Source organism: Cherax quadricarinatus, chromosome 78, assembly GCF_038502225.1.
Source record: "Cherax quadricarinatus isolate ZL_2023a chromosome 78, ASM3850222v1, whole genome shotgun sequence".
In the NCBI taxonomy this organism is placed as follows: domain Eukaryota; kingdom Metazoa; phylum Arthropoda; class Malacostraca; order Decapoda; family Parastacidae; genus Cherax; species Cherax quadricarinatus.
This window is the reverse complement of record NC_091369.1, coordinates 10862509-10890418: the sequence shown is the minus strand read 5'-3', so window position 1 is coordinate 10890418 and position 27910 is coordinate 10862509. Positions and strand designations below refer to the sequence as shown.

Below are 27910 nucleotides of genomic sequence, written 5' to 3'. Positions count from 1 at the left end.
AACATAGTAAGGGCGGTGAGGAGTGATAAAAGAGGGCAAAAGGAGAGGGAGATTAGTCGGTATTTAGACTTGAAGTAAGGCAGGGCAAAAAAGATCTAATTTCTTGGAACAGGAGTCCCTTTGTTGCAACAAGGGAACCACTTGAGGGGAATGCATTAGCATAAACAAACTCAAGATTCCCAACAATTTGAAAAAGAGACTAATATCTTTTGTATTATTTATTCAACTAGCAATATACTGTAGCTGGTCATTGGTACAACAAAATATGTACGGGCTGTGGTCTATTCCTAATTCCCAGACCGTTCTACTGTAACTACTCTATAGAATAAACATAAATTGCAGTGTAACCTCAAACACATGCAAGCTGTACATAGTGATGCATTGCCAGTTTCCATTATATCACAACTATGCATAAATCCTTGTCTAATTCCATGACTACAATGTCAAATCTGTTCATGAAATTAAAAATGAGCTAGAAACACAGATCAGGGTATCACAAAGAAATGCTCCAAACTCTGAACAGGACAATATGTAAAACCACAAAAAGTCAACATATGGGAGATAAATATTGGTCTTATGCATAATGACTAGGTCATAGCTGGATTTTTTAATGGCTTATTTACTTCATAAACTAAAATTTTGTCAGTCTAGACACTTGTGAAACCAGCAACTTGTCCACAGATTCAGAAACATGTAAACTCAAGTAACTTTTGGCACATACAGTACTGTATTTCAAAACTTATTAAAAGGATAGTAGTAAAACATAATGATCACATTACAATCTAACAAGAGAAAATTAGTTTGATTATGAGTGCTAAAACCTTTCTTCTTAACTTCAATTTTTCTACAATGTACATAATGCATAGCAAAATATTGAATCACAGTGTACATTAAATAAGAGAGAGACCTAAACGTTGAGATCAATCTAAAGTACAGTATCTGCAAGTAAATCGTAAGTCAATTTCTGAGTGTAATAGCTCGTGTAGAATCTCAAAGGACAAATTTTTTTGACAATACCATCCTGAAGTATGCGGCTTAAGACCTCTTCAGACTCTACAGAGTACACTCCTACCTTACCTAGAGTACTCTGCTAGTTGCATCTTCACATTCCACAAAGTATACTCTTACCCTAACAAAAGTACACTGCTAACTGCATCTTCCTTTTATCTCATCTTTAACATCTGTTTACTACTATTATACAGTACCATCACTGTTCACGGGGAAAAGAAAGCTGGGTTGCTTTGATGATGGTGAAGGGATCATAAGCCAAGGAATTTAAGCTACCCTCCCATTCCATGGATCAAACCTAATTATCTCTCATTCCCCAGGCACTGTATTACCCCTATGGGTTTAGCACTTCCCTATGAATATACTAATACATAATAGGGGTACTGCATCATCATTTATTTTTCAAAATTAATACATTACTTCTGCATGCAAAACAATTACACTATACTGTATCATACTGAATGGAAAACAAACAGATCTAAACATAGCTATATTATCTTAAAATACTGTAAGCAAAACTGCAAATAATTCTAAAGGAAAGTATCAGAGCTCATGCAGAATCTTATGAACAAATTAAATTACAATACCCCACCCTCAAGTATAAAGCATAAAGATCTCTTATTCCCTCCACAAATTAATATCCATTCCACCCAAAGAGACACTGGTGGATGCAACACCATTTTCATTTAAACTAAAATATTTGCTTCCTTATATTACCACCAATCACCTTTTAAAACTAATACACTATTACTTCATCCATTCTCCATCATCACACATCTTGAAAAAGGAGTCTTCAGTATTAATTTACCTTCCATTGTCTTTGTCTAGCTTACAGACTTCTTTACCTGAAACTAAACACCTTAAACACTTTCACTCTTTTAAAGAAATTATTATCTTACTTCAAACCAAGTAAGAATAACTTTAAAAGTGTATCAATACTGCATAACTTTAAGGATATATAATGTATGAAATAATATTAGTTATATATGAGAGGTGGTATAAGAAACTGATAATCTTGTGCTGTGATATGTCTGTACAATTGTTATCTCATTTTCATATACAACAATCAATAAAGTAGCTGGGGCATATACTTGGTCTCCACAGTCTACCTTAAATAAGATCAGGGCTGAATGAAGTCAAAGAATGGTTTACCTATCAGCTCCCAAAGAAAAATGGGCTAAAGTTTTAAGTAGGTTCAGCCAACAAAGGCATGTGATATAAGACTTTCATGATGTATTCAAAAGTCAAAGAGAAGGCCAAAAAATTTAACTGTCATGCATTGAAATATGGGACCCATACAGGTATTAAACAGGCTGTGGGATAAGAACATAAGAACATAAGAACGAAGGAACACTGCAGAAGGCCTACTGGTCCAAGTCTCCTACCGGCTTAAGCCAATGCACCCAACCTAGTCAGGTCAGGTCACATTGACTTAAGGGAGGAACACAGCAACCGACCTGGTAGCACAAGCTATCAGGTCTAACTCACACCCACCCACATACACTCATGTATTTATCCAACCTATTTTTAAAGCTACACAACGTTCTGGCCTCTATAACGGTACTTGGGAGTTTGTTCCACTCATCCACAACTCTATTACCAAACCAGTACTTTCCTATATCCTTCCTGAATCTGAATTTTTCCAACTTAAAACCATTGCTGCGAGTCCTGTCTAGGCTAGATATTTTCAGCACACTATTTACATCCCCTTTATTTATTCCTGTCTTCCATTTATACACCTCAATCATATCCCCCCTAATTCTACGTCTTTCTAGAGAGTGCAGATTCAGGGCCCTTAGTCTATCCTCATAGGGAAGGTTTCTGATAAAGCATCATGTAAAGGTTATCAAATTTGCTTTAGCAATAGAAAATTTTCAACCATGTGAAGTGACCCAATTGGTAGCATGATCAATTGTGTATCAAAGTCGTTGCCATAAGCTGACTGTCTGAGCCTGCACAAGTGATGGCAAAATCATTAGCATACAAGGATACTTGTTGGAAGATAGTTGCAGGAAGAGCCAAGTCAAGTCTACCTTATTCCTAATAGCTATCTGGAATAAGGTAGTACTGAAGATGCAGCCTTGCAGTATGCCTTCGACTTGCACAATGTTAGGGAAAAGGCTGTTATTTACTGGAACACTGATGTGCCTCTTGGAGAGAAATTATTTGAGGATAAATGGTAAATTGCCTCATAAGCCTAAAAGAGGGCTGCAAAGAAAATGGTGTAGCACCAGGCAGTGTCTTCAGCTTTTTTCCTGAACTAAAAAGAAAGCAATGACTGAATGACTGCCTATGAAGGCATTCCTTATGCATGTATCCAGAAAGAGTACTGGGTCAATGGTGGAATACTTAGCCTGAGGTACCTGGGTTTTGAAATGAGAAATCCACTGCTGTTTTCCACTGAAAAAGTATAACCTCTTCAAACCAAATCAGATTGAAAAGGTATAAGAGGAAGACTAAGGCTGTAGGGTGTAAATGTTGAAACAAATCTGGATTTTATCTGGCCCAGCTGCTGGTAATTAGCATTTGGACAGCATCAGGTTTGGATTGAATAAATGAGGGGCACAAATTTAGCCCTTCAAAAACATGAATGAGGTGTGACAACTCTGCCTCCACATCAGCACAAGAACCACTGCTACCCACTTCAGCTAAGTAGACCCACTTCAACCCTCTCCATACTCGTCAAATTTAAGGAGTATCTACTACCAGAATATAAAGTATGCTTTATTGAAGTAATTTTTACCTAGTATACAACAGTAAAGTTTTTTGGTGGTAAATTTGTAGGTCTCTGAAACATGACTATTTTTCCATAGGCTTTACCTTTCATGATATATGATTTTATGTTACATTATGGCTTTCCAGAATGTAACCCTTGAGTTATGTGAGGGCTTAGTGCAATAATAAAAATGTGCAATTGAGCAAGGATTTCCCCAATCCTTCCTGCCCTCTGTCCAAATACAGTATATTTCATTAAAGGTTTTTATTTATGATATGCAGTACACACTGTACTGTTGTCTTAAATTAAAACTGTCTTCCTATTCTTTCACCTTTTTTTAATTCTTTAATCCTCCCTTTTCCAGGCATCTGTTTCACTCTCCCAGTGTAGGTGTAATAAGCTATATATAGCTACAGGAGCAAAGCTAAGTTCATAGTATCCTGTCTTTAGTATATATCCTATTGTTAAGTTTTTCAAGATACTCTGTAATGGAGGAATGGGTGTGATGGAGCAATGGGTATGTTGCAGGAGTATATGTGTTGCACGAATGGGTGTGAAGGAGTGTGATGGAGCAAATATAATAGAGGACAGAGTAGTGAAGTGTGTGGAGAAATGAGTGCAGTGAAATGTGTGTGTTTGCAGTAAGGAGCATGGCAAAATGAGTGCATACAGTACATGAAGGAGTGTGTAGAAAGATGAAGGTTTAAGATGGGTTGCTGTTTATGTGTTAGTCTAAAACTAAGTAGCACAAGCCCAGCTCACGATGGAAATAAAGTTACAGCCATCTAGAAAGGACAGAGAGGCTCTCAACATGGAATGTTCACACTGTCTCAGTACAAAACTAAATTCCCAGGTGGTGGACAGGACCCAGAAAGGATAGCAGAGAATGGCAGGTTGATGATTAGATGTGGCAGCGATACTGAAGTCTAGGGCAGCACAAGACAGTGTACAAGTAGAGTATGGTCAACTGATCTGCTCCTCAAGCACTATGTAGAACTACCTATCAGTAATAACTGCCTTTAAGAAGCTAGTAATGACTTATTTACATGCCATGTTTTCTTTATAAATACTACAGAAGACATCCTATACGACTCATTACAAAATGAAAGAGGAAGTATATTTTAATATTCACAGTTCTCTTTGACATATGTAAATAACATTTAATACCTAGTAATAAATTAACATAGTAGTAAATACGAGAATAGGTTGTATAAAAAAAGCTGCATCTTGACAGTCCAACTTTTCACAATCAATCCTCCCATTCATCAAAGAAAACACCCACTTCATTTCAGCCACCTTCTTCAATGCCCTGACATGCTTACTCTGAAAGAAGGATGCTGTGACAGCTGAGATCTCTCAACACTCCTGGCAACATGAATTAAATACAAACCTGCATAAAAACTCCTAAGGCACAACCTAGTAACAAAAATTACAACAACTAGCACAAACACATAACACAAATAAATACTAACTTAAAATAACCCTATTAGGTCCTGAGGTCCTAATAGGCACCTCAATTACAAAAAAAAAAAAAAAAAAAAAAATAAAAAAAAAAAAAAAAAAAAAAAAAAAAAAAAAAAAAAAAAAAACTGAGCTAAATGGCAAAAGTACTATCACTCAAAACTAAATTAAATCATAAATGTCAAAAGATTTCCCTAAAATTTTCCCAGAGGCTCCTACTGGCACTCTGGTAATTATGAAAATCACAACTGGGGCAAAAAAAGCTGAAGCCATTGGCAAACAGTTTAAATATGCTCCACAGTCAGCCGTATGTTGTAAGTCACAGAGAAAGAAGTATCTTCAAGCATGAGGCTATGGATTGGTCCCACTTTTAATGCAAACTATAATTTCATAATTGACATCAAATGGCTACATCAACTATGGCCTTCCCCACCCCTCCCTTCTATTTACCATCTCTGCCATACAGTGCCAAATGACTCCAACAGGAGTAGAACTTTCCATGAACATAACTGCATGTTCCAAAACCTCCTCTATTGCTAAACACAAACAGGAAACCTCTACGATAACAACATGTGCATATCACAGCAACAACAGTTATTATACAACACAATTACTACAATAAAATATATAATGTTCAGTTATACAGTATACAGTACTGCATTTTCCAAAAGCCAAACTATATAAAGAGCTAATATATATGAACATTTTCAGGTAATGCAAATAAACAGTGATCTGCTGCATCCGGAAAATTTATAACAAAATTAGATAAAATATATGCTACAGAATTTAAATTGATAATACATGATATACATAATTACATCATTTGCCCCTGATCCCTGGGAAGCTGGCATACAGAAATGACATTTAAATTTATAATACATGTTACACTAGATTCTTTGCCTCTGATCACTGGCAAGTTGCCATTAGTCTGTATTCAACATCATTAAAGTTCATTGTTTACAAATTCCAACAAATCTCCTTTAAATCATTGGAAAGAAAAATGCATTTTGATGAGGTGAAATTCTGCACCAGGAACTCCAGAGATCCCACGTAATGTTTGTGTCTCATTTTCACCTAAACTTGTCTCTCTGGCCTTAAATGGGTCCACTGAACATCTTATTCAGTATAGGGCCCCCTTCACCACCACCATTCACTAAATTTGTTCAATGTTCTAATGGCTATCGGCTGGGACTGCAGCAAAGCCACGAGTCCCAAATGGAATTCAGGACACAACAGATGGAGGAGTTGGTGGAGCCTGTGGGCCCAATGGATGCCAGCACAGAAATTACCCTTATTAAATGCAGTTTTCTGTTGATGAGCCCTGGGGGCCCATCAGTACCCAAGACTGGAGAAAGCAACAGCTGAAAAGCAGTGGAATCCCTGAGAGCCAGTTGTGTAGATTGTTTTTCGGTCACACACAGGCGATTTTATAAAATTATTGACAGCCTTATTGCCTGATGAAAGGATCTCTGTACTAGGACTTTAAGCAAAGTCCACAGCTCAGAATGGATGACAAAGAGGACCATGTAGCATGACTACCCAAGCCACTGTATGGATAAAAGTGCCAAAGCATGGGCCCAAAGGCAAGCCCTAAACACAGTCACAATCAAAGGACTTCCCAACATACACACACATGGATGACCAAACAATGAGGGTCATGGGGTCTGGCCAAGGGCAATGCCCTGCCAAACAAGTAAAGTGCTACACTGCACTCCAAATCTTTATGCTGGGAGAAGCACCAAGCAGTGACTGAGAAACCCCATGTGGGCCCGAACAGGGACAAGCATTCAATCTTTCATTTTTAAAGACTAGGTCGTAACTGAGTAAGAAGTCTTGAGAAAGGAGTGACTGAGGAACAGGCTGGATATCCCTAGAGAGGTAATAGTCTAGGGTAACTCTTTGCTTCATACAAACACCCAGGCAACACCACCTACAAAAGGAACATAAAAACAGGGAGGAGGCCATATTAATTGCCTACAGAAGTGGATTACGTAGAAGGACCCTGAAGCTGGCAGACTACTGCCAGGCCTTGTAGGTACCTATCACTTTTTCCTCTTTGGCAGCCCATAGCTCTTGCACAATAAGAAAACAGCACAAGAATGGATAATCTTTGGAGAGTCTGAAGCATTACTCTCTCATACAATCCAGAGCCCTCTAAGGCCTGACAATATTGAGGCCTGAAAACAAAGCAGAGGTACTACACTGCATAGGTGTGGGCACCTTAGGGGGACCAAGAATGAAGCCAGCATTAAACATGCCAGGAAAGGGTGGATGCACCCAGAGCAACATCCAGAGGTCAGAGGCGACTGGCAGAGACAGCAGGTAGTTACACTGCCAACCACCTTAGTCCCACATAACATCATATGTGGGGGCAATCAGGTGCAAGTTTGGCATAAAGAATCAAAGTGAGAAGAGGTGACATTATGACACAAGTGGAAAAAATAATGATAACAGAGTTCAGGCTTTACTGAACTAGCTGAAGTTGGTCATAACCAGGAAGCAGTGGTGATGAGGCAGGCCTTTATTAAGTTTATGACATGCCATGGATGCTACAGGCGCCAGAGAAGTGAGTTTAGATGTGAATAAGGCATGATATATACCAGGTGGGCTCTCCAGGGCCCCTCAGCAGAAAAGAACAAACAGTACTGAAGCTGACAATTATCAAAAAAGATACAGCGGAACCTCGGTGTTCGTCATTAATTTGTTCCAGAAAATCTGAAGAAAACCAAGTTTGCTGAAAACTGAAGCAAAATTTCCCATAAGAAATAATGTAAATCCAATTAATCTGTTCCAGACACCCAAAATTATTAACAAAAAATACATTTTATAGAGAATAACTATAGTTTTACATACAGAAAACAATGAGAAATAAATATAAAGGACTAGTGAAATGGATAAATGAACATTTAACATCACTTTTACCTTTCCCGAAGACTCTTGTTGGCGTATGGAAGATAGCAAGGAGGGGAGAGGGAGGAGAGGTTATTGTTTGGATGGGGAATCCCCTTCCATAAGGACTTCAGGTATCAAGTCCCTATCTGGGGACACTGTACCCCTGTCGCACAAAAAAAATCAGTCCAGAGAGGTCTGTTTCTGGCGTCTCTTTACGATTTGCCTAAAATGGGACAAGGCATTGTCATTGAACATACCATACCCCCGGCCGGGATTGAACCCGCGGTCATAGAGTCTCAAAACTCCAGCCCGTCGCATTAGCCACTAGACCAGTGTTGACGGCAGTGAAGGGACTTGAGCTAGAGTTCGTCACGGCCACGCTAGCTGGAGATTCGTCTGTAAAAACTTGCATTTGTGGTCACAGTGGTGCCTGTGCTAACCTTCCTATGGTGTAGAAATATACCTAGTTGGATGAATCTTATTGTGGCTAGCTGGTCTAGTGGCTAACGCGACGGGCTGGAGTTTTGAGACTCTATGACCGCGGGTTCAATCCCGGCCGGGGGTATGGTTTGTTTGCAATCGTGTCATTACGATTTCTTGAGTCATTGAACATGTTGCAGACATGGCTTGCAATAGCTTTGTTAGTGATATTTCTCTACAAAACTTTGCAACTCACTCTATTTAGCACATATGTCCTTAATCACTGAAGAAGGCACATTCTCCCTCTCTCTCTTCCTCCTCCTCCTCTGAAGCAATTCTGTCATGTTTCTCGCCTTCTTTATCAAAGGGCTGGCACTCGGAACTTTCTTCGGCCCCATGGTGGATTATTTAGCAGTCGTAATAAAAAAACAAGCACAAAAAAATGGATTATTACGAAATGTTTCATATGAACACACAGGGTAGTGTTCACTCCACAAGAAACAAAGCTAGACTGACTCAGAATGCATGCATGGGATGCTTTGTGTGGGCACGGGCAAGCGGACACATTCGGTATGGTGGACAAAAATCGAAGTGATGAGAGAAAACTGGGACAAAATTTTGACAAAAAAAAGTCGTTGAAAACCAAATTCGATGAAAACCAGGGCCAACAAAAACCGAGGTTCAACCTTATCACAAGAATGTAAAATAAGAACAGTTCCTGTACATGCATTTGAATTGTAAATCATATGATAATGTGCTGTAATTATTAACTGATTAAGCATGTACTAGCAAAAATGTAATTTTTATGACTAATATTTTTAATGATAACACTATGAATAGTAGTTTTATAGTTCAAATGAATTTACAAAATTTGTCCAGAAAAAATTATTACTCTGACAAATACAAAAACTCACACAATTCCTATCTCCAACTAATTGTTTACTTTACTACATTACTTCCAAAAATAGGGAGATTCACTATAAAGAAATAATGACCATTTCAGTATAAGTCAAGGCACACAGAGGTATAAATGTAAACTCAATTTTCATACCTCACCCTGACTTTTCTATTATTCACTGTACACTATTCTCATTGCACATATCCAAAAGAAAACTCTCCATTGCCTTCACTTTCTCATCTTGGAACGTCATGATCGTGTTGAACTTATACACATCAAGAGTGACAGGCAAAGTTCAAATGACCTTGAAGTATGAGAGAAAAACATACATGTGTGTGCAATAAAAAGAATGCAAGTCAGTCATCTGACTGACTGTAGCAATAAAAAACTGGGAAACCCTTGTGGTCCCATTTCATAGGTTCTAGTTTGGTCTCTTGTCTCATTTGTGAATGCATATATCATTACCTGTAACCAGATAAACATGAAAACTAATCACATCATTGATAAAAGATTTCTAGGCACTGACCAGTATATATTAACAATTGTTACTGAACTTGATACACATAACAAAGGTCTAAAGACACCCATTTTTCACATATCTTACGTATCAAATAATTTAATTTTTTGCACTGTTGAATTTACAAGCTAACTGCTGTAATCCTACCTGTGTATGACAGTCAAAATACTTCCATCACAAATCCCAACTTCTGGTACCACCTTTACAAACATGATATTGTTCTCAAAATTTTCACATATTAGCAAAACTCTAAGAAAAATTCTCTACAGTAAGAAGCTTTCTAAACCTGCAGTTTCAACTTAGATTTTCGAGCTGTTTCAAGAATCAATATGATCTGGGAATGTGTTTAATCAGTTTCTTGATATTCCACTATCAAGGTCTACACTGATCAACTTCAATAAAAATTCATTTTACAAAAATAATTAGGTGATATATGCATTAAATCAATCTGTAGCAGAGTACTGTCCAGAAACTCTGCAGCTGAAAAACCCAGTGAAAATAAACAAGCTAAAACTATAATTATTTCCTTACTACCAGAAAAACCACCCAACTAATTTAATTTTATGAAGAAAATGACTTATATGAGCCCAGATTACCTAGCTGTGCTAATCAGAAGCACTAAACTTAGTTCTAATTATGGAATTGACGTTCCTTGGTATGTAAGAAATTAGCAATTTTATACAAATTATTATTACAGATCATGGTAGTGTGCCTACCAATCTACACTCTGATGAGTAAATAGTATAATGACAAATAAAAGATCAGTATATATATTTACCATCTTATAATACTGTCCATTAATCAATAGCAATTAATACCTTGCCATAAGATGGAGTGATAAATAGCACTTAATAAACAGCCGAAAGAAAAGGTAGGAATTAATATACATAAATCTTCAGAAATAATTTAAGGAATCTAGATCAACAAATTATTGCATTGGCTGAACATATATATTATGGGCATATTAAAACCCTAATACTGTACTATTGTTTTTATGAAAGCAATAGGTTTCCTGCACTTTAATGGCAAATTTACAAGAGAACAAATATTCTACCTGTAAATTCTCAAATAATCTCTACAAGACATAACCAGTAATGTACTGCAGCAGCAGTTGAATCTCATTAATCCAAACTCTATTACCATACACTCTTATCACACACTAAATTTCAAGTTTTGTCTTTAACAAATGTAAGGATTAAAAGAAGTCAGGTTAGTGAGATAGCATGCAGGTATTTTTCTTTTTTTACAGCTCACTGAGATGTCCCCATTCAGATGACCAGTGCTGCAGTCAGCCCAAGTTTTATACAAACACAGATTTTATTTAAAAAAAAATACAAGGTGGCATTAACGTCTTGGAACTTAGATATCTATATACTGTAGTACGATGTTTTTGGAAAGCCCACTGGACCTACAGCAGCAGCCATTACCTTCTCCAGAAAGCCAACAGGAGTATCACCATACTCACCACCAAACAATTAAACAATTCACTAAAATACCTTACCCTAACTAGGAGGTGCGGGATTACCAAAACTGCTGTCCAGAGGGCTGAGGAAGGGTTGTTGAGGTGGTTCGGACATGTAGAGAGAATGGAGCGAAACAGAGTGACTTCAAGAGTGTATCAGTCTGTAGTGGAAGGAAGGCGGGGTAGGGGTCGGCCTAGGAAAGGTTGGAGGGAGGGGGTAAAGGAGGTTTTGTGTGCGAGGGGCTTGGACTTCCAGCAGGCATGCGTGAGCGTGTTTGATAGGAGTGAATGGAGACAAATGGTTTTTAATACTTGACGTGCTGTTGGAGTGTGAGCAAAGTAACATTTATGAAGGGGTTCAGGGAAACCAGCAGGCCGGACTTGAGTCCTGGAGATGGGAAGTACAGTGCCTGCACTCTGAAGGAGGGGTGTTAATGTTGCAGTTTAAAAACAGTAGTGTAAAGCACCCTTCTGGCAAGACAGTGATGGAGTGAATGATGGTGAAAGTTTTTCTTTTTCGGGCCACCCTGCCTTGGTGGAAATCGGCCAGTGTGTTTATAAAAAAAAAAAAAAAAAAAAAAAAAAACTAGAACACAGGCACAGGAGAAGTCCACAGTATACCTTGTGGAGGTTATGATGGCTTTTATGTAGGCGAGACAGAACGGGATTTAGAAAATGGACTTAAGAAACTCAAATATGCATGCAAATGGATGACACAGGCAACACCTATATGAAGAGCAAATAAAATATCAAAATTATACGTAGGTGACTTAAGACTGTTGCCAACAGGATAAGACAAAACAGAGGAATATACATCTTGCCTAAATCCAGTGCACAGTACAACCTCTCCTCACTTAGTGATGTACTCATTTACCGATGACTCAGACTTACAGTACACCATAAACACTTAAAAATATACTAAAAATGTTATAAATGATGCAACGGTGACATTAAAACTACCATAATAGCATGCTCCTTGCTTAGCGTCAAATTCATTTACCAATGTGATCTTAGGAATGGAACTCCATTGTTAAGTGAGGAGAGGCTGTACACAAATAATCCGCATGTAGGAGACAAACTTATAACAACATTTTGGTCTAAGCTGAACCATTAATTAGTCACCGAGGAACACCGATTATTCACTTATTGTTCCAATCATGGTACTGTGCCTTTTTATTCCACAAATAATCTTGGATCAACATGCTAAAACCAAAATACCATGACCTCACATCCACCTGACATCACCTGTAATGCACCTGGCCTAACAGTGACAACTGACCTTTCTCAGTGGCCCCTGATTTGACCCAGCAGCATCTAATCTTATATGCTTTATATACCTTTTTTTTTTTTTTTGTATCCCATGTACTTGATGAAAGCCTTATTGGGTTAAATGTATTAATAAAAGTTTCTTTGCTGAAAATGTCTTTTTTTTTTCACCATTATTCACAAATGCTGAAAATGCCTGCAAATTTTTTATCCCACATTCATGTTGAATTTCAGCCTACTATAGTAACAAGTCTACACCTGAATGTAATTCTGTATTTATTCTGCATGTTGGTAATAAATGCAATAAGGAACAGAATAAAAGGCAAGAGAAAGCAAGAACAAAAGTGCAAGAAAAGGGAGAAAAGAAGGGAATGGGGGTGAAGCAAGAATAGCATCAAGTTGCTACCATCCTGTCATAGATGGTGAAACAAATATGTTAAATGTTTTACAATCTGGTAGGGATAATGGTCTTTTCTGTTTGTTTCATACACACACACACAATAAGAGATAAAAATCTTGCAGCTATTATTTACATCCAGTATATATCACATTTACCGTCCTGCCAGGTGAGTGTAAAACGAAAGCCTGTAATTGTTTTACATGATGGTAGGATTGCTGGTGTCTTTTTTTCTCTGTCTCATACACATGCAAGATTTCAGGTACGTCTTGCTACTTCTACTTACACTTAGGTCACACTACACATACATGTACAAGCATATATATACACACCCCTCTGGGTTTTCTTCTATTTTCTTACTAGTTCTTGTTCTTGTTTATTTTATCTTATCTCCATGGGGAAGTGGAACAGAATTCTTCCTCCGTAAGCTATGCGTGTTGTAAGAGGCAACTAAAATGCCAGGAGAAAGGGGCTAGTAACCTCTTCTCCTGTATAAATTACTAAATTTAAAAAGAGAAACTTGCGTTTTTCTTTTTGGGCCACCCTGCCTCGGTGGGAAACGACCGATTTGTTGGAGAAAAAAAAAATCACATTTATGTGAATGTACATAGGTTTGTATATACACACTCATCTGAGTTTTCTTCCAAATTTCTTACTAGTTCTTATCCTCTTAATGTTTCTTTTCAAACTCCACAGTGAAACATGTTAGAACCCTTTATCCGTATGCAATGCAACTAAAACACTAGGTTCAAGGGGCTAGTAACCAGTTGTTCTGTATCAATTACTAAAAAGCACAAATAAGGAAATGGTTTGAATGTTTTAGGCTATACTGAATACAGTACAGCGAGCAAATAAGGCTTAATATGAAACAAATATAAAGTTCTTTCCTCTTATAAAAGACATGATTATCTGAAGGTACGACACTTCATTTCCCTGTACCAGTTATTTACAGCTCTGAGCAGTGCCACTCTTGCATACATTACCCTACCTGCTTAAATCATCTACAGTACCTGTATCAAAGCAGTTAAGAGGACATCGACATCTGCATCTTAAGTACACTTTTACACATTTATTTTTTTTTATCAGCACAGTGCTCTCGGCCTTTGTTATAACAGAATTTTGGTACTGAAAGTGCCTGGTCACAAGTCTGGATTAACAAAATTCAACTGTATATACAGTACCTTTGGATACAAATGTAATTACAACTTAATACATGATATGATATGCTTTGTATTCAAATGATTTGCAACATAGATCTTGAGTTGCATCCAAAGCATTAAGCCAACTCCTTATGATAAGTTTCTGAGATACTCATTGAATTTAAAAACTTCCCAATCTCCCATTGGTCATCAGGCAGCCTGAAAAAATAACTGATTTAACTTTAATTTTATTTATAGCTTTGCAAGACTCAGAGTATATCATTTTCAACCTTAAATTCATAGAATATGCAAATTGCTACAGGGTAATCAGCTAGCAGTCTGGCTGGCAAGATCACCCATCAGCTGGCTCTAAGTTATTGGTCTGAACATTTTTAACACTTTTCATACTGTATTTGTGATTAGTAATTAAAAATGTATTTGATAGTGCAGGAAGCATCAACACTGTGAAGTTATGGTTGTGTGGGGGAATATATTTATCAATTTGAAACCAACTGCTGAAATGGTCATTGAAAACTTACCCTGACTAAACAGTGTAACTCTCAAAGATTCATTCTAATTCTATTGCAGTTATTTAAGAGTTGTCATTTAAATTTAATGTTTATTTTACTGAAAATGTTATAAGCAAGATGGTCATTTGTTTGAGGAGGCACCGAGTTGGGTGAACTCTCATTCTCATTCTCTCTCTCATTTTCTCTCTCTCTCATTCTCTCTCTCTCTCTCTCTCATTCTCTCTCTCTCTCATTCTCTCTCTCTCTCATTCTCTCTCTCTCTCTCATTCTCTCTCTCTCTCTCTCATTCTCTCTCTCTCTCTCTCATTCTCTCTCTCTTTCTCTCTCTCTCTCTTATTCTCTCTCTCTCTCTTATTCTCTCTCTCTCTCTTATTCTCTCTCGTGGCTGACATTTTAAATAAAATGCAGGTTTAAATAAAAATGACACCTATTGAATGTCAAAGGACTTACAATGAATCAAATTAAATTACATTGTTTAGTCAGAGGAAGTGTTTCTTGGCCATTCCAGATTTTTTTACCACTCTAGCCGTCTCCCACTAAGGTGAGGCGACTCAAAACTGAAGAAAACACCTTCATTGTCACTCATTCATTCAGTCTAGCCAGGTGCACTGAAATTACAATTAAGATAACCCTCCAGGGTTAACCTCCCTCAGAATGCAGGCACTGTACCTTGCTCACACTCCAACAGCATGTTAAATCATAAAAACCGCTTATCTCCACTCCTATGAAATACACTTTGCAACACAAGCCTGTTGGATATCCATTTCAGCTATCATTTTATTTAAATATTTATTTAAATTGATCAAATATGATATTGAATTACTAAATACACTCTCCACTAACTTTACAGTATTAATATTCCCTGCACTAACACAAATTAAAAAACGTACAAGAGCTAATCACACAAATAATATATTCCAAGTGTTACAAATAACATTAACCCTTAAACTGTCCAAACGTAGATCTACGTTTTTTCAACATAGGAAAGTATGTAAAAAAAGTAGATCTTCTTTTCTTTTTTTACATTTGAAAAAGTGTAAAAAAAAACTTTGATCTACGTTTTTTTTTTGTTATATTTGAAAATATGTAAAAAAAACATGGATCTACTTTTGGAGCACTACGCATGTGAACGTAGATCTGCTTGGACAGTTTAAATGTTAAAAGCAATAACTTACAGAGCCAATAGACTGGTGATATTGCTAGCTGGACCAAAAGTTGATTACACTGTAGCAAAATACAGCAAATTAATGACATTTCAACTAGCAAAGCATTCAAAATTAAATTCAAGCTTTCTCACTGAAAGCATACAAATACATAATTTAAACCAAAATATTTTAAAAAACAATTCTGACTAGTCTCAGGAAAATATAAATAATTAAGGAAGAAAATTCAATTGAATTTTATCCATTGTGTTATAAGCTACTCAAACATTGTATTCCATCTTTTAAACATTATGTATCTTTTTGCAGCATTTATGTTTAATTCAGTGCATAATGTATTATTCTGTATCAACTTCCTCTTTTATAAAAATTTCTGTGCCCCCTGTACTGTTGACATACTCTATAGATTTATTTAATGTATGGCATTCATTATCACTATCATTTTTAATTTCAGAAGAACAAAAGTCATTACCCTCTGTTGTTTCTGAAATAAAATTACTACATTCTGAGTCTCCTTCCTCTATTACTTCAGTTTTAATGGTAATCACATGTTTCATAAAATTATATACCTTTTGTCTTTTAGCATCAGTAGTGAAGCCTTCTTCAATAAATGATAAACATTCTTTCTTAAGACTCTCAGCAGTTGCATGAAAATCTGATCCCTCTGATGAGTCCTCACTTCCATGTGTAAACATATGCTGTTCAAGATTATTTTTTCTACTGAATTCTCTTCCACACTTTGAACATTCGTAAGACTTACTTCCTACATGAGACAACTTATGCCTGTTTAGAGTGCCCTTCTGTGTATAGAGTTTTCCACATTCACTACACTCATATTTCTCTCCTATATGAGTGAACATATGCTGCTTCACCTCCCCTTTACACTGTAGTTTTTTCCCACACTCTGTACAATCTAATGGCTTATTCCCAGTTACTGTCGTAATGTGCCTTTTAAGATCACCTCTAAGTCTAAATTGCTTCCCACACCCTTGGCATTCAAATGCTTTATCTTCATTGTGTGTGATTAAGTGTTTCCTGAGATGTCCTCTTAACTTGAATGCTTTCCCACATTCCATACACTTGTATGGCACATCACCACTATGTATGGCTCTGTGCTGATCAAGGTTACTTTTACTACTAAATTCTTTGCCACAGTCACATTTAAATAGCTTTTCCTCTATGTGTGTGGCCATGTGCTGTTTCAGATTGCCATTAAGAGTGAATCCCTTCCCACATACAGGGCATTTGTAGGGAGTTTCTCTCGAATGAGTTACTCTATGCTGTCGAAGATTGCTTTTCCTATTGAATTCCTTTCCACATACAGAACATTTGAAAGGGTTATCTCCAAGGTGAGTAAACATATGCTCCTTAAGATCACAGTTGTATTTGAAGTCTTTCTCACAAAGAGAACATCTGAATGGCCTCTCTTCAGTATGAGTTAGCATATGCTGCTTTAAAAATCTTCTCTGTTTGAATTCTTCCCCACAAATGATGCATTCAACTGGTTTTTTCCCTGTATGTATTGCCATATGTTGATTTAAATGCCCTATAGTTTTAAATTTTTTTCCACACAAACTACACTTAAAAGGTTTTTCATCAGAGTGGAAGAGCATATGTCGCTTCAGCGAGCTATTAAACCTGTAAGTCTTTCCGCACACTTCACACTGGTATGGTTCTTCTCTGGTGTGGAGAACCAAATGTTCCCTTAGTTCTGCCATGTGTTTGAATTCCTCTTTACACTGGTAACATTTGAATGGTTTTTCTCCCAAATTAAACACCATATGATATTTTTTTCCCATTCGTATTAAGGCATCTTGTTCATTCACCCCAACCATTTTTGGTACACACTTGGAGCATTTAACTGGATCTTCCACATTTCCACTATCATTATCTAGCCCAGAGCTGATCTGTTTATCTATCTTCTCGCCACATTTTGAACACTCTACAGATTTCATTACTGTGTCTTTAATTTCAATTTCTTCTTTAGTCAAACATTCTAATTTTACTTCTAAACACTCAGATGGTATCTTATCTACAAGACTGTCCATGCTATCATTTCTTCCATCATATAAGCACTCTGATGGCAAGTGTTGTAAATTACGCGACTTAGAACTAGGGTTATCTTCCTCAAAGTCATCAAGTGGTGTTTGTTTTATTTTACAAATTTTTTCATCTAAATTTGTGCTTGCTGAACTTTCTAATGTATTCTGTTTTGATTCTGGCAACTTCTTTTTAATGTATTTTTTGGGCTTTCTATAATTTCGCTTTTTATGAGGTTTCTGTTTTGGCAAAGTGTTATCAGTGTTATCAATATTTGCATTGCCATTCCACGAACAAACGAACAGAGTTTCTCCTTCACCTACTGATTTATTTTGATCAGTCTTTTCCAAGCTAACTATGTCATCTTTCTGGTCCCTCATCTCTTCCTTACCTACCAAAATTTCTTCATTATCCATCGGAAATTCATCACTGTGTACTGGAAGTTCATCACTGTCGACTTTAATATCATCACTGCCTATGGGAATTTTATCAATGTCTAGAGGATTTTCATCAGTCTCAACAGGAAGTTCATCAGTATCTACTGGAATTCCAAAATTGTCTACTAAAATTTCATCCCTGTCTACTTTAATTGGATTATTGTCTACCAGAAGTCCATCCTTGTCTTCCAGAATTTCACTGTCAGTTGGAATTTCATCAGTGTCTAATGGATTTTTACAGTCTACTGAAAATTCATTATTGTTGACTTTATTTGCACTGTCTACAAGTTCATGATTATGTATTGGAATTTCACTGCTGTCTATCAAAATTTCTTCATTGTCACCTGAAATTTTATCAATGTCTACTGGAATTTCATCACTGTCTACCTGAATTTTCTCTATATGAATTTTATCAGTGTCAACTGGAAGCTCTTCACTGTCCACTGGCTCTTCTTCATTGTCCATTAAAATTCCTTCATTATCTGCTGGAATTTTATCACTCTCAACTGGAATTTCATCACAGTCCACTGGAATATCATTGTCTACAGAAAGTTCATCACTGTCCACTGGAATTTTATCACTGCCTACTAGGATTTCATCACTGCCTACTGGGATATCCTCACTGTCCACTGGAATTTCATCACTGTCCACTGGGATATCATCACTGTCTACTGGGATATCATCACTGTCTACTGGGATATCATCACTGTCCACTGGGATATCATCACTGTCCACTGGGATATCATCACTGTCCACTGGGATATCATCACTGTCCACTGGGATATCATCACTGTCCACTGGGATATCATCACTGTCCACTGGGATATTATCATTGTCCACTGGGATATCATCACTGTCTAATGGTATTTCCTCAGTGTCCAATGGAATTTCATTGTCTACTGAAGGTTCATTACCGTCTACTGGAATTTCATCACCGTCTATAGGTATTTCATTGCTGTCCACTGGAATATCACTGTCTAACGGAAGTTCATCGTTGTCCATTGCAATTTCATCACTGTTTACTGGAAGCTCATCATTGTCTACCGGAATTTCATCATCTAGTGGAATTTCATCATCATCAACTGGAAGTTCATCACTGTCTACTTGAATTTCAACATTATTTACATGAAGTTCATCGCTATGTTTATCTTTACATTTTTTGCCTTTGCCCTCCGAGCACTTTAATGGAATCTTATACATACTCCTTTCATTCTTTGAGAACTCAAAAAAATTCAGCCCTATTTCAGAGGTGTTGCACTTCTTTTCAGTTACTGAAACATCTAATGGCTCTTCTATATCTGATGTGCTGAATTCCATTTTTGCACTATCCTGATCATCAAATAACTCATCCTCTATGCTATTTGTATCATGTTTATGGTTTTCACCCTCTAAGCAGTCGAGTAGCATTTCTTGACCATTAACACCATTTGCTTCCCTGTCCTCTGGAAAACATGAATATGGTCTGTGTTCCATTTCTGAGGGTTCCTGCTGAGGCTTTTCAACTTCTAAAAAATCAAAGGGCATTTCTTCCATTTGTATAATTTCATGCTGGTTTTCACTGCTTTCTGCACACACAAATGGGTTCTCATTTGAGAGTAAGAATTCTCGTAACGTAGGGCTAATTGGATCCATGGTACACCTTAAACAATATGCTTTCGTGTTTCTTAAGTGCTGCTTAAGTAAAATAATTGAGGAGCTTACAGAATATAATTTTGGAGTAAGCAATGGTAGATAAATGAGAGGCTTACATAGTTTTCCCACTAATGACAAACGATCCGTTGTATGGTAGCCTTCAAATAAAAAATAAAATTTTAAAATGAGTATTACTGTCAATTTTCTTTCACAATACAATTAACACATATCTAACAAAGAAAAGTGAATTACATAAGCAAGTCTGTACACTACCCTTAGTAACATTATCCATACACAAGATCAAAATACTTGTCTAATGAAGGAAGGAGTAGCATCCCATCTATCTTGAAAAGCACTGTGGAATGTTGTCAAGAAAACTACACATCCAGTCCGTTCTCTGGTGGTATTTTCCAAAATCAGTTCAATAGCATGTACCACCTGAAAGTGCAAAAAAATCTGTAAAAGCAGAAAACATATGAACTATAAAAAAATGACACATAACTAAACAAGAGCAGCAGTAGTTTTGTGAAAAGATAAAAATGAGTGGGATGAGTGTAAAAAAATAATAAAATTACAGGGAACAACCATACAGGATTAGAGGTAGCATAAAACTCACATTTGGGAGAATAAACTTTAGACAAAATACAGCCTCTCCTCACTTAGTGATGTAGTACTTGTTTACTGATGACTCAGACTTACATAAAAAGGGCTCTCTGACCAGTATACATACCTAAATAATGTATTTTAGAGCTGATTTCCTCTATTCTGCTTATTACAATTTACAGTACACTACTGTATAAACATTTAAAAATATAACAGAAATGTTATAAAAGGTGCAAAGGTGACATGAAAACAATATTAACCCGTAAACGGTCCAAACGTATATATACGTTTTTTCAACATTTGAAAGTATGTAAAAAAGAAGATCTTCTTTTTGTTTTTCTACATTTGAAAATGTGTAAAAAAACTTTGATCTACTTTTTTTTTTTTGTTATATTTGAAAATACAGTGGTCCCTCGTTTTTCGTAATTAATCCGTTCCTGGAGATGTTACTATAAACAAAATTTATGATTTGCGAATCAATTTTCCCCATAAGAAATAACGTAAATACAATTAATCCGTTCCTGACACCCAGAAGTATTAAAACAAAAAAAATTTTTACATGAAATATACATGTAGTACATAAACAATACAATGGGAAATGATGAATGAAACATTAACAGCGTAACACTTACCTTTATTGGAGATTCTTCTTAGTGTATGGGAGACTGGAGGAGGAGAGAGATTGGATTGTTTACAGTTTGGAAGGGGAATCCCCTTCCAGCAACACCTCAGGTACCAATTGCTTCTGTGGGGTTGCTTCTCTTCTCTGTTTCTTAATGCCACTAGGACCACCTTGAGAGTCACTCTAGTCCTGTCTCGCAAAGTAACTGTGGAGAGAGCTCTGTTTCTGGAGTCTCTTTAACACTTCCCTAAAATGGCCCGAGACTTTGTCACTGTACATATTTCTCACCTTCTTTACCACAGGCTTGGCACTAGGAGCTTTCTTTGGAGCCATGGCAGCTTATTTAATACTTGCAAGCACTAAAATGAGTGGAATATTATGAAATATTTCGTAGGAGCACTTGAGGGGACCTTCACTCACTGGTAAACAATGCCAGACTGGCTGGGTAGGGAGACCGCCCCGGCTCACACCGTGCATACGCGTCCCGGACGAACTACTATTCGCGAGTCAACCTATGAAAAGCGAGTCCATGTTTATATGAAAATACCCCTATGAATGGCGAAATTTACGATTGCCGAGAACTACGAAAAGCGAGGGACCACTGTATGTAAAAAAACTTAGATCTACTTTTGTAGCGCTACACATGTGAACGTAGATCTGCTTGGACCATTTACAGGTTAAAGATGGCCGACACAAACCCACTACCATTATAGTATGCTCCTCACTTAGTGACGAATTCGTTTACTGACGTGGTTCAGAACGGAACTCCGTTGTTAAGTGAGGAGAGGCTGTACCATCTAAATTTCTCTCCAAATTGTGGCTTAGTTGCGAACTGTTTCAGCCATAGTACTATATTATTCTTCAAAAATTGAACAAGTCTAACATGAAGGAAATTTCAATGCAGAAAATGTCATTTTCTATCTAAAAATATCAATAACATATTGTACAAAGAAAACAGGCAACTTGTCTATGTCACTTGTGAATTTGAAGAAAAACATGCTAGGCTTGAAATGGAATGCAGCGTGATTCCTGCTTCAAAAACTGCCCTCCAAAATAGGTGCAGTTATTTGCAACAAAGCAATTTTATAGCAACTATGAATTGTGCACTATACTAACATTATACTAACACTAATATTTAGTGAAGGGATTCAGGGAAACCGGTTATTTTTATATAGCCGGACTCGAGTCCTGGAAATGGGAAGTACAATGCCTGCACTTTAAAGGAGGGGTTTGGGATATTGGCAGTTTGGAGGGATATGTTGTGTATCTTTATACATATGTGCTTCTAAACTGTTGTATTCTGAGCACCTCTGCAAAAACAGTGATTATGTTTGAGTGAGGTGAAAGTGTTGAATGATGATGTAAGTATTTTCTTTTTGGGGATTTTCTTTCTTTTTGGGTCGTCCTGCCTCAGTGGGAGACAGCCGACTTGTTGAAAAAAAAAAAACAGCTAATGGACTGAGCAAAGTTTTTTAATACTCAAAGGTAAGAAAGTGAAAAAGAAACACATAAAAAGAAAGGAGGTTTTGTGTGTGAGGGGCTTGGACTTCCAGCAAGTGTGCGTGAGCATTTTAGATAGCAGTGAATGGAGAAGAATGGTTTTTGGGACCTGATGAGCTGTTGGAATGTGAGCAGGGTAATATTTTGTGAAGGAATTCAGAGAAACCAGTTAACCAGACTCGAGTCCTGGAGGTGGGAAGTACAATGCCTGCACTTTAAAGGAGAGGTTTGGGATATTGGCTGTTTGGAGTGACATCTAAACTGTCATACCTGGGCATCTCTACGAAGACAGTGATTATGTGTAAATGAAGATGAAAGTGTTGAATGATGGCAAAAGTTTTTCTTTGTTTTTTGGGTCATCCTACTTTGGTGGGAAACAGCCGATGTGTTAAAAAAAAAATTATCTGCAAACCAGTTGTCAAGACAGTTTTTAAATTAATTTTTTTATTATAGCCAAGACATTGCTCTGCATCATGCAGGCGAGAGAGATCACATATACAGAAAATGTAGAATTAACATAGGTAGTAAACTACTTGAGGTAGTCATTGAAATTAGGGGTAAATGTGACAAAATAAATATTACAGGGAGACTAGTCTTGTGCCCAATGGATATACTATACATAACTGTATGTCCAAACTTAAAAGCTAAACACAAACCTAAAAGTGCCCACAAAAAAATGCATATTTTCAGTTGACAAAAAAAAAAATTATTTAATTATTTGAGCATTGTGTCAAACTGTGATGAAAGTTTTTAACCTTAATGTATTTCACTAAAGCAAATACAAAGTAAATAGTAGATAATCCTAGAGTGCATGCATACATACTACTGAAATTAGTTACTATCGTTAATACTATAGATGATAAAGGGCAACTAATTATAAATCACATGGGAGATTTAGAGGGACAAATGCTAAAGATCTTGAGTAAAGATTATGTGAAAGGGTTACAAATTATTGTATTTGGGGAAAGTACTACAGTAATTTATTTTAATCAGGGGAAGCACTAAACCCTTAGGAGTCATATAGAGCCTGGAGAATGGGAGGCACTCAAGTTTGATGAAAGGCAGATGAAGCTAAGTCCAGTTCCTCAGATCAAGAGCCTCTCACTGGCATAAAGCACAAAATCTATAAAGATCATACAATACTCAAAGCATTTGGTAATAGAAAGATCTTAGCTGACTGCAGTAGTATAAGAGACATAAATGTAAAGAGACACTAGAATACGTACATGGAAGCAAGCCTGCATCCAACAAGTGGTAATATACTGTATGTTCCAACTCTAAACAAGTCAAATACTGTACTTAGTTTCTGAAAATCCTTCATGAACTTACTAGTAGCTCTTCTTGCTGCTCCATAGCATTCTGGAGTATGAAATCTATATAAAAGGCAATTCTCTCAATTAATGACTGATCACCATTCATTAATACTGCAGGAACTAAAGCAGTTCTACTCCTCCATTTAGTAGTCAGCTAGCACAGAATTTCTCCTGGTTTCAATATAGCCCTGAAAAAATGTAATTGTGTTATATACAGAAATTTCAACCATGAAATCTGACAATGTTTACCCAATATCTAACTATATTAAAGAAGAATAATGCAGAAACATAAGTAGTCAAATAGCATATATATATATAAAACTGGGTAAAAATATGACTTGCTAAGGTCTAATGGAGAAATGTTACTATCTCCACTTTTCATGCAGACATATGATGAACCTTGAAGACAGCACATGTTTTCGGTCTTAAGAGCTGCCCAATACCAGATTAATAATACACATGCATTTTATGTGACCTACACTTGCATTGATGACTACAGCATCACAGCTGAGCAAAGCATATTTTTTATTACTAAACTCACTCCCTCCCAAGGGTAAATTTAGTAAGCTGGGAAGGAACAGGTAAGGATGGAATGTGAAAAAGGGTGGGTGGTGGGTGAGGAGAGAGGGTAATAATAGTAAATGGCCTAACCACTTTGGCACACATTAATAAAGGTGTGTGTGTGTTGTGTTATACATGATAATCAAAGGACGCAGTATACCACACCAACCATAATTATGCTAAATCAGTTATGGATATATTGTACATAAAAATAACCACTAAGTGTATAGCCATATCTATGTACTGTATTTTTTTTTAACATACCTTTATGATTGGTAATGCAGTTATAAATATAAACCAAATTTACAAGACATTAAATACTTGTGCTCAATCACATTCAATATACTGCCAATATAAGAACATACAAATGAAAGAGCACTGCAGCAGACCTACTGGCCCATGCTAGGCAGGTCCAAGTCACCTACTGACCTAATCCAATCAGGTCCAACTCACACCCACTCGTGCATCTGTCTAACCCATTTTTAAAGCAGCACAATGTTTTAGCTTCAATAACGTTACTTGGGAGTTTGCTCCGCTCATCCACAACTCTCACTGCCAAACCAGTGGTTTCCTATATCCTTTCTAAATAAGTGATAATTTATGTAGCCATTATCAGCACTTTATGTAACTTGCATGTTGTAAATTGAACTTTATAAATGGTGGGGAGATTTTCAGAGGTATGAGCATCTTGCAGGCTTGTACCCTCCAAATTGTTTGTAAGAGTTGAGTCTTAGTTTCTGAGTGAGTGTAGAAAAGTGGTTGTGGGGATCTGACTCGTGCTATTTTGTTTCCAACACACTTTGCTTACATAAAAAAAGAAAAAGATACGTATATGCAATACCCCAAAAAAAGTATATTTTATGCAAAGGCATAAAGAAGTCCATGAACTGACACTAGCACCTGACAGTAATATTACAAACACACTCAGGCTCTTGCCTGCCTGTGATGCAACTGGTACACCACAAATACGTGCCAAAAAAAAGGTCATTAATTTATGTGATCAGCTGATAGAGAGGAAGGTTCTACTATCATTATGAAAATGTGTTGGAGGCACTATGATGGTTGGTTGTGTCCTAGCCATAAGAAATTATTCTAACTTAAAAAGAAATGCAGGCCTTGATTCACAGATACTGAAACAATACATAAATTATGACCATAAACATGTAATACTGAAGTTGAATTAAAAATGTATCATGCTGAAGGTTAGATGTGAAATGCATTAGAAGGGAGAGTAGAGATTAAGTCCATGTATGGATAAAGCAAAGATATGACAAAGCTCCAGGGGTCTAGTCACAGCAAATTGTCCAAAATAATCTACTCGAGTTCATCCTGAACATGTAGGTCAGGTAGCAGTGCATAAACAGTTCAAATCAAATCATTTCTGTAAAAGTACTGACAAACTGTTTCCATACTACCTTTCCTCAAATTCTGAAATGAACAAGAATGAAAAGCAATGTGGAACTATAGTGTACTAGGAAAGTGTAAACTTAGCAAAACCCATTGCAGTCAGATATAACATTTCTTATATAGCTATAAAAGACTGGAATAAATTATTCCTGGACAAGTGCTAACACTTTAGAGATCATACAGAACCTGGGGAAAGAGCAACTGGGTTTGATCCCAGGAATGGTAGTTCTAATATTCTGGATCAAGAACCCATCACCAGAATCAAGAAACTTTCTTTCCCTTTATGTTGAGGACCTCTCAGTGATAATAAATCATACCACATGAGTTCATTGCAGCATCCTAGGCTATTATTATATATTTTTGGGAAGCAATAAACCCTTAGGGGTCACATATCACCTAGGAGTTAAAAGGAATTAGGTTTTATTGATTATTACATTCATGGGGGAAGCACTAGGACCATTGATGTCTCAGTGCCTGAGGGAAAAGGAAAATATTCAGGTTCAATCCAAGAAAAGGGAGCAGAGGTCCAATTTCTAAGACCAAGAGCCTCTCACCAACATCAAGGAATCTTCATTGAGGGGTCTTAATACTAAGAACCCTTCACCAGTATCAAGGAACATTCCTTGAGGGATTCTCATACTAAGAGTATTACTAAATAAATAAATAAATAAATACTGGCTCAGAAGAGCTGTTCACCAGCATCAAGAATCCTACCTTAAGGAATCCTCATACTAAGGGTACTTAAATAGCATCAAGGAATGTTCCTTGTGGGGGTCATAATACTAAGAGCCCTTCACCAGTATCAAGAAACCTTCCTTGAGGGATCCTGATACCAGGAGACCTTCACCAGTATCAAGAAACCTTCCTTGAGGGGTCCTAATACTAAGATCCCTTCACTAGTATTATGGAACCTTCCCTGAGGGGCCCTAATACTAAAAGCCCTTCACCAGTATCAAGGCACCTTCCTTGGGGGCCCTAATACTAAGAGCCCTTCAGTATCAAGGTACCTCCCGTTACCCTAGGTTAGAGCTCCATAATCTATCAAACTACATGCCTATAATGTGCTTAATACAACCAATGCTGTAATTAAAGACATCCGTCTGTAAAAACATCTACGTATCTAACCAAAATAGAGTAAACTCTTCAGAGAAACTAAGGATAACACAGGTTTAGCCATCATAAAATATCGCCATCGTATATCTACCATGATTTTATATGTATTATTGTAACTGTTCAATTATAGCTATAATTAACCTGTAAGTAGTGTAATACCTCTGCACACGACTTATTCTGAATGAGGATCAATCAATGAATCAAAGAAATAGTATCGAGGGAAGCCGTGTGGGCGTCCATAGAGGCCGCCTCACACCCACTACCTGCACCAAACATGGCCACTCCACCACCCACACACCTCATATATACCATTAAAATAGGAGACACTGCTCTTACACAAGAACCCGGTACACACAGCACCAGCCAGAGGAAAATTACCGATCCTGGGGCAAGTCTCTGCTAGGTTTTTTTTTTTTTTGTATGTATATCATTTGAAATCTAAAAACACATGTTGAAGTCAGGTTGGCTCGTTATCCCTTCAAGTTGAGTAGTTCATAAATTAATATTTTGGAGTACTGTATGTATATAGTATACTAACTATATAATATATATATACAATGTATATATATATATATATATATATATATATATATATATATATATATATATATATATATATATATATATATATATATATATATATATATATATATATATATATATATATATATATATATATATATATATATATATATATATATATATATATATATATACACACACACACACACATTTTCCAGATTTTTTAATAATTGATAATTTAAATTATATTAAGAATAAATATAAATGGAAGGAAACTTTTACTCGGACAATTAA

General features: G+C 36.6%; 1 protein-coding gene across 5 annotated transcripts; it reads right to left on the bottom strand.

Moving 5' to 3' along the window:
* Positions 1-205: 205 nt before the first annotated feature.
* LOC128701618 (uncharacterized) lies at positions 206-27551 on the bottom strand. 5 transcript variants are annotated; one of them, XM_053795474.2, is made up of 3 exons: positions 27431-27551; positions 24030-24201; positions 206-20413 (listed from the first exon to the last, which is right to left on the bottom strand). In XM_053795474.2, exon 3 carries the CDS (start codon positions 19973-19975, stop codon positions 16205-16207), a length of 3771 nt encoding a protein of 1256 aa, XP_053651449.2. In that variant the 5' UTR covers positions 19976-20413; positions 24030-24201; positions 27431-27551; the 3' UTR covers positions 206-16204. The 5 variants fall into 5 exon arrangements, with proteins under 5 accessions (XP_053651449.2, XP_053651447.2, XP_053651451.2 ...); XM_053795472.2 differs by having other exon boundaries at positions 27393-27511; XM_053795476.2 differs by having other exon boundaries at positions 27404-27498.
* Positions 27552-27910: the final 359 nt, after the last annotated feature.

Bases quoted from the DNA above. Each gene is read 5' to 3' on its own strand.
- LOC128701618 (XM_053795474.2), bottom strand. From the start codon at position 19,975: ATGGATCCAATTAGCCCTACGTTACGAGAATTCTTACTCTCAAATGAG.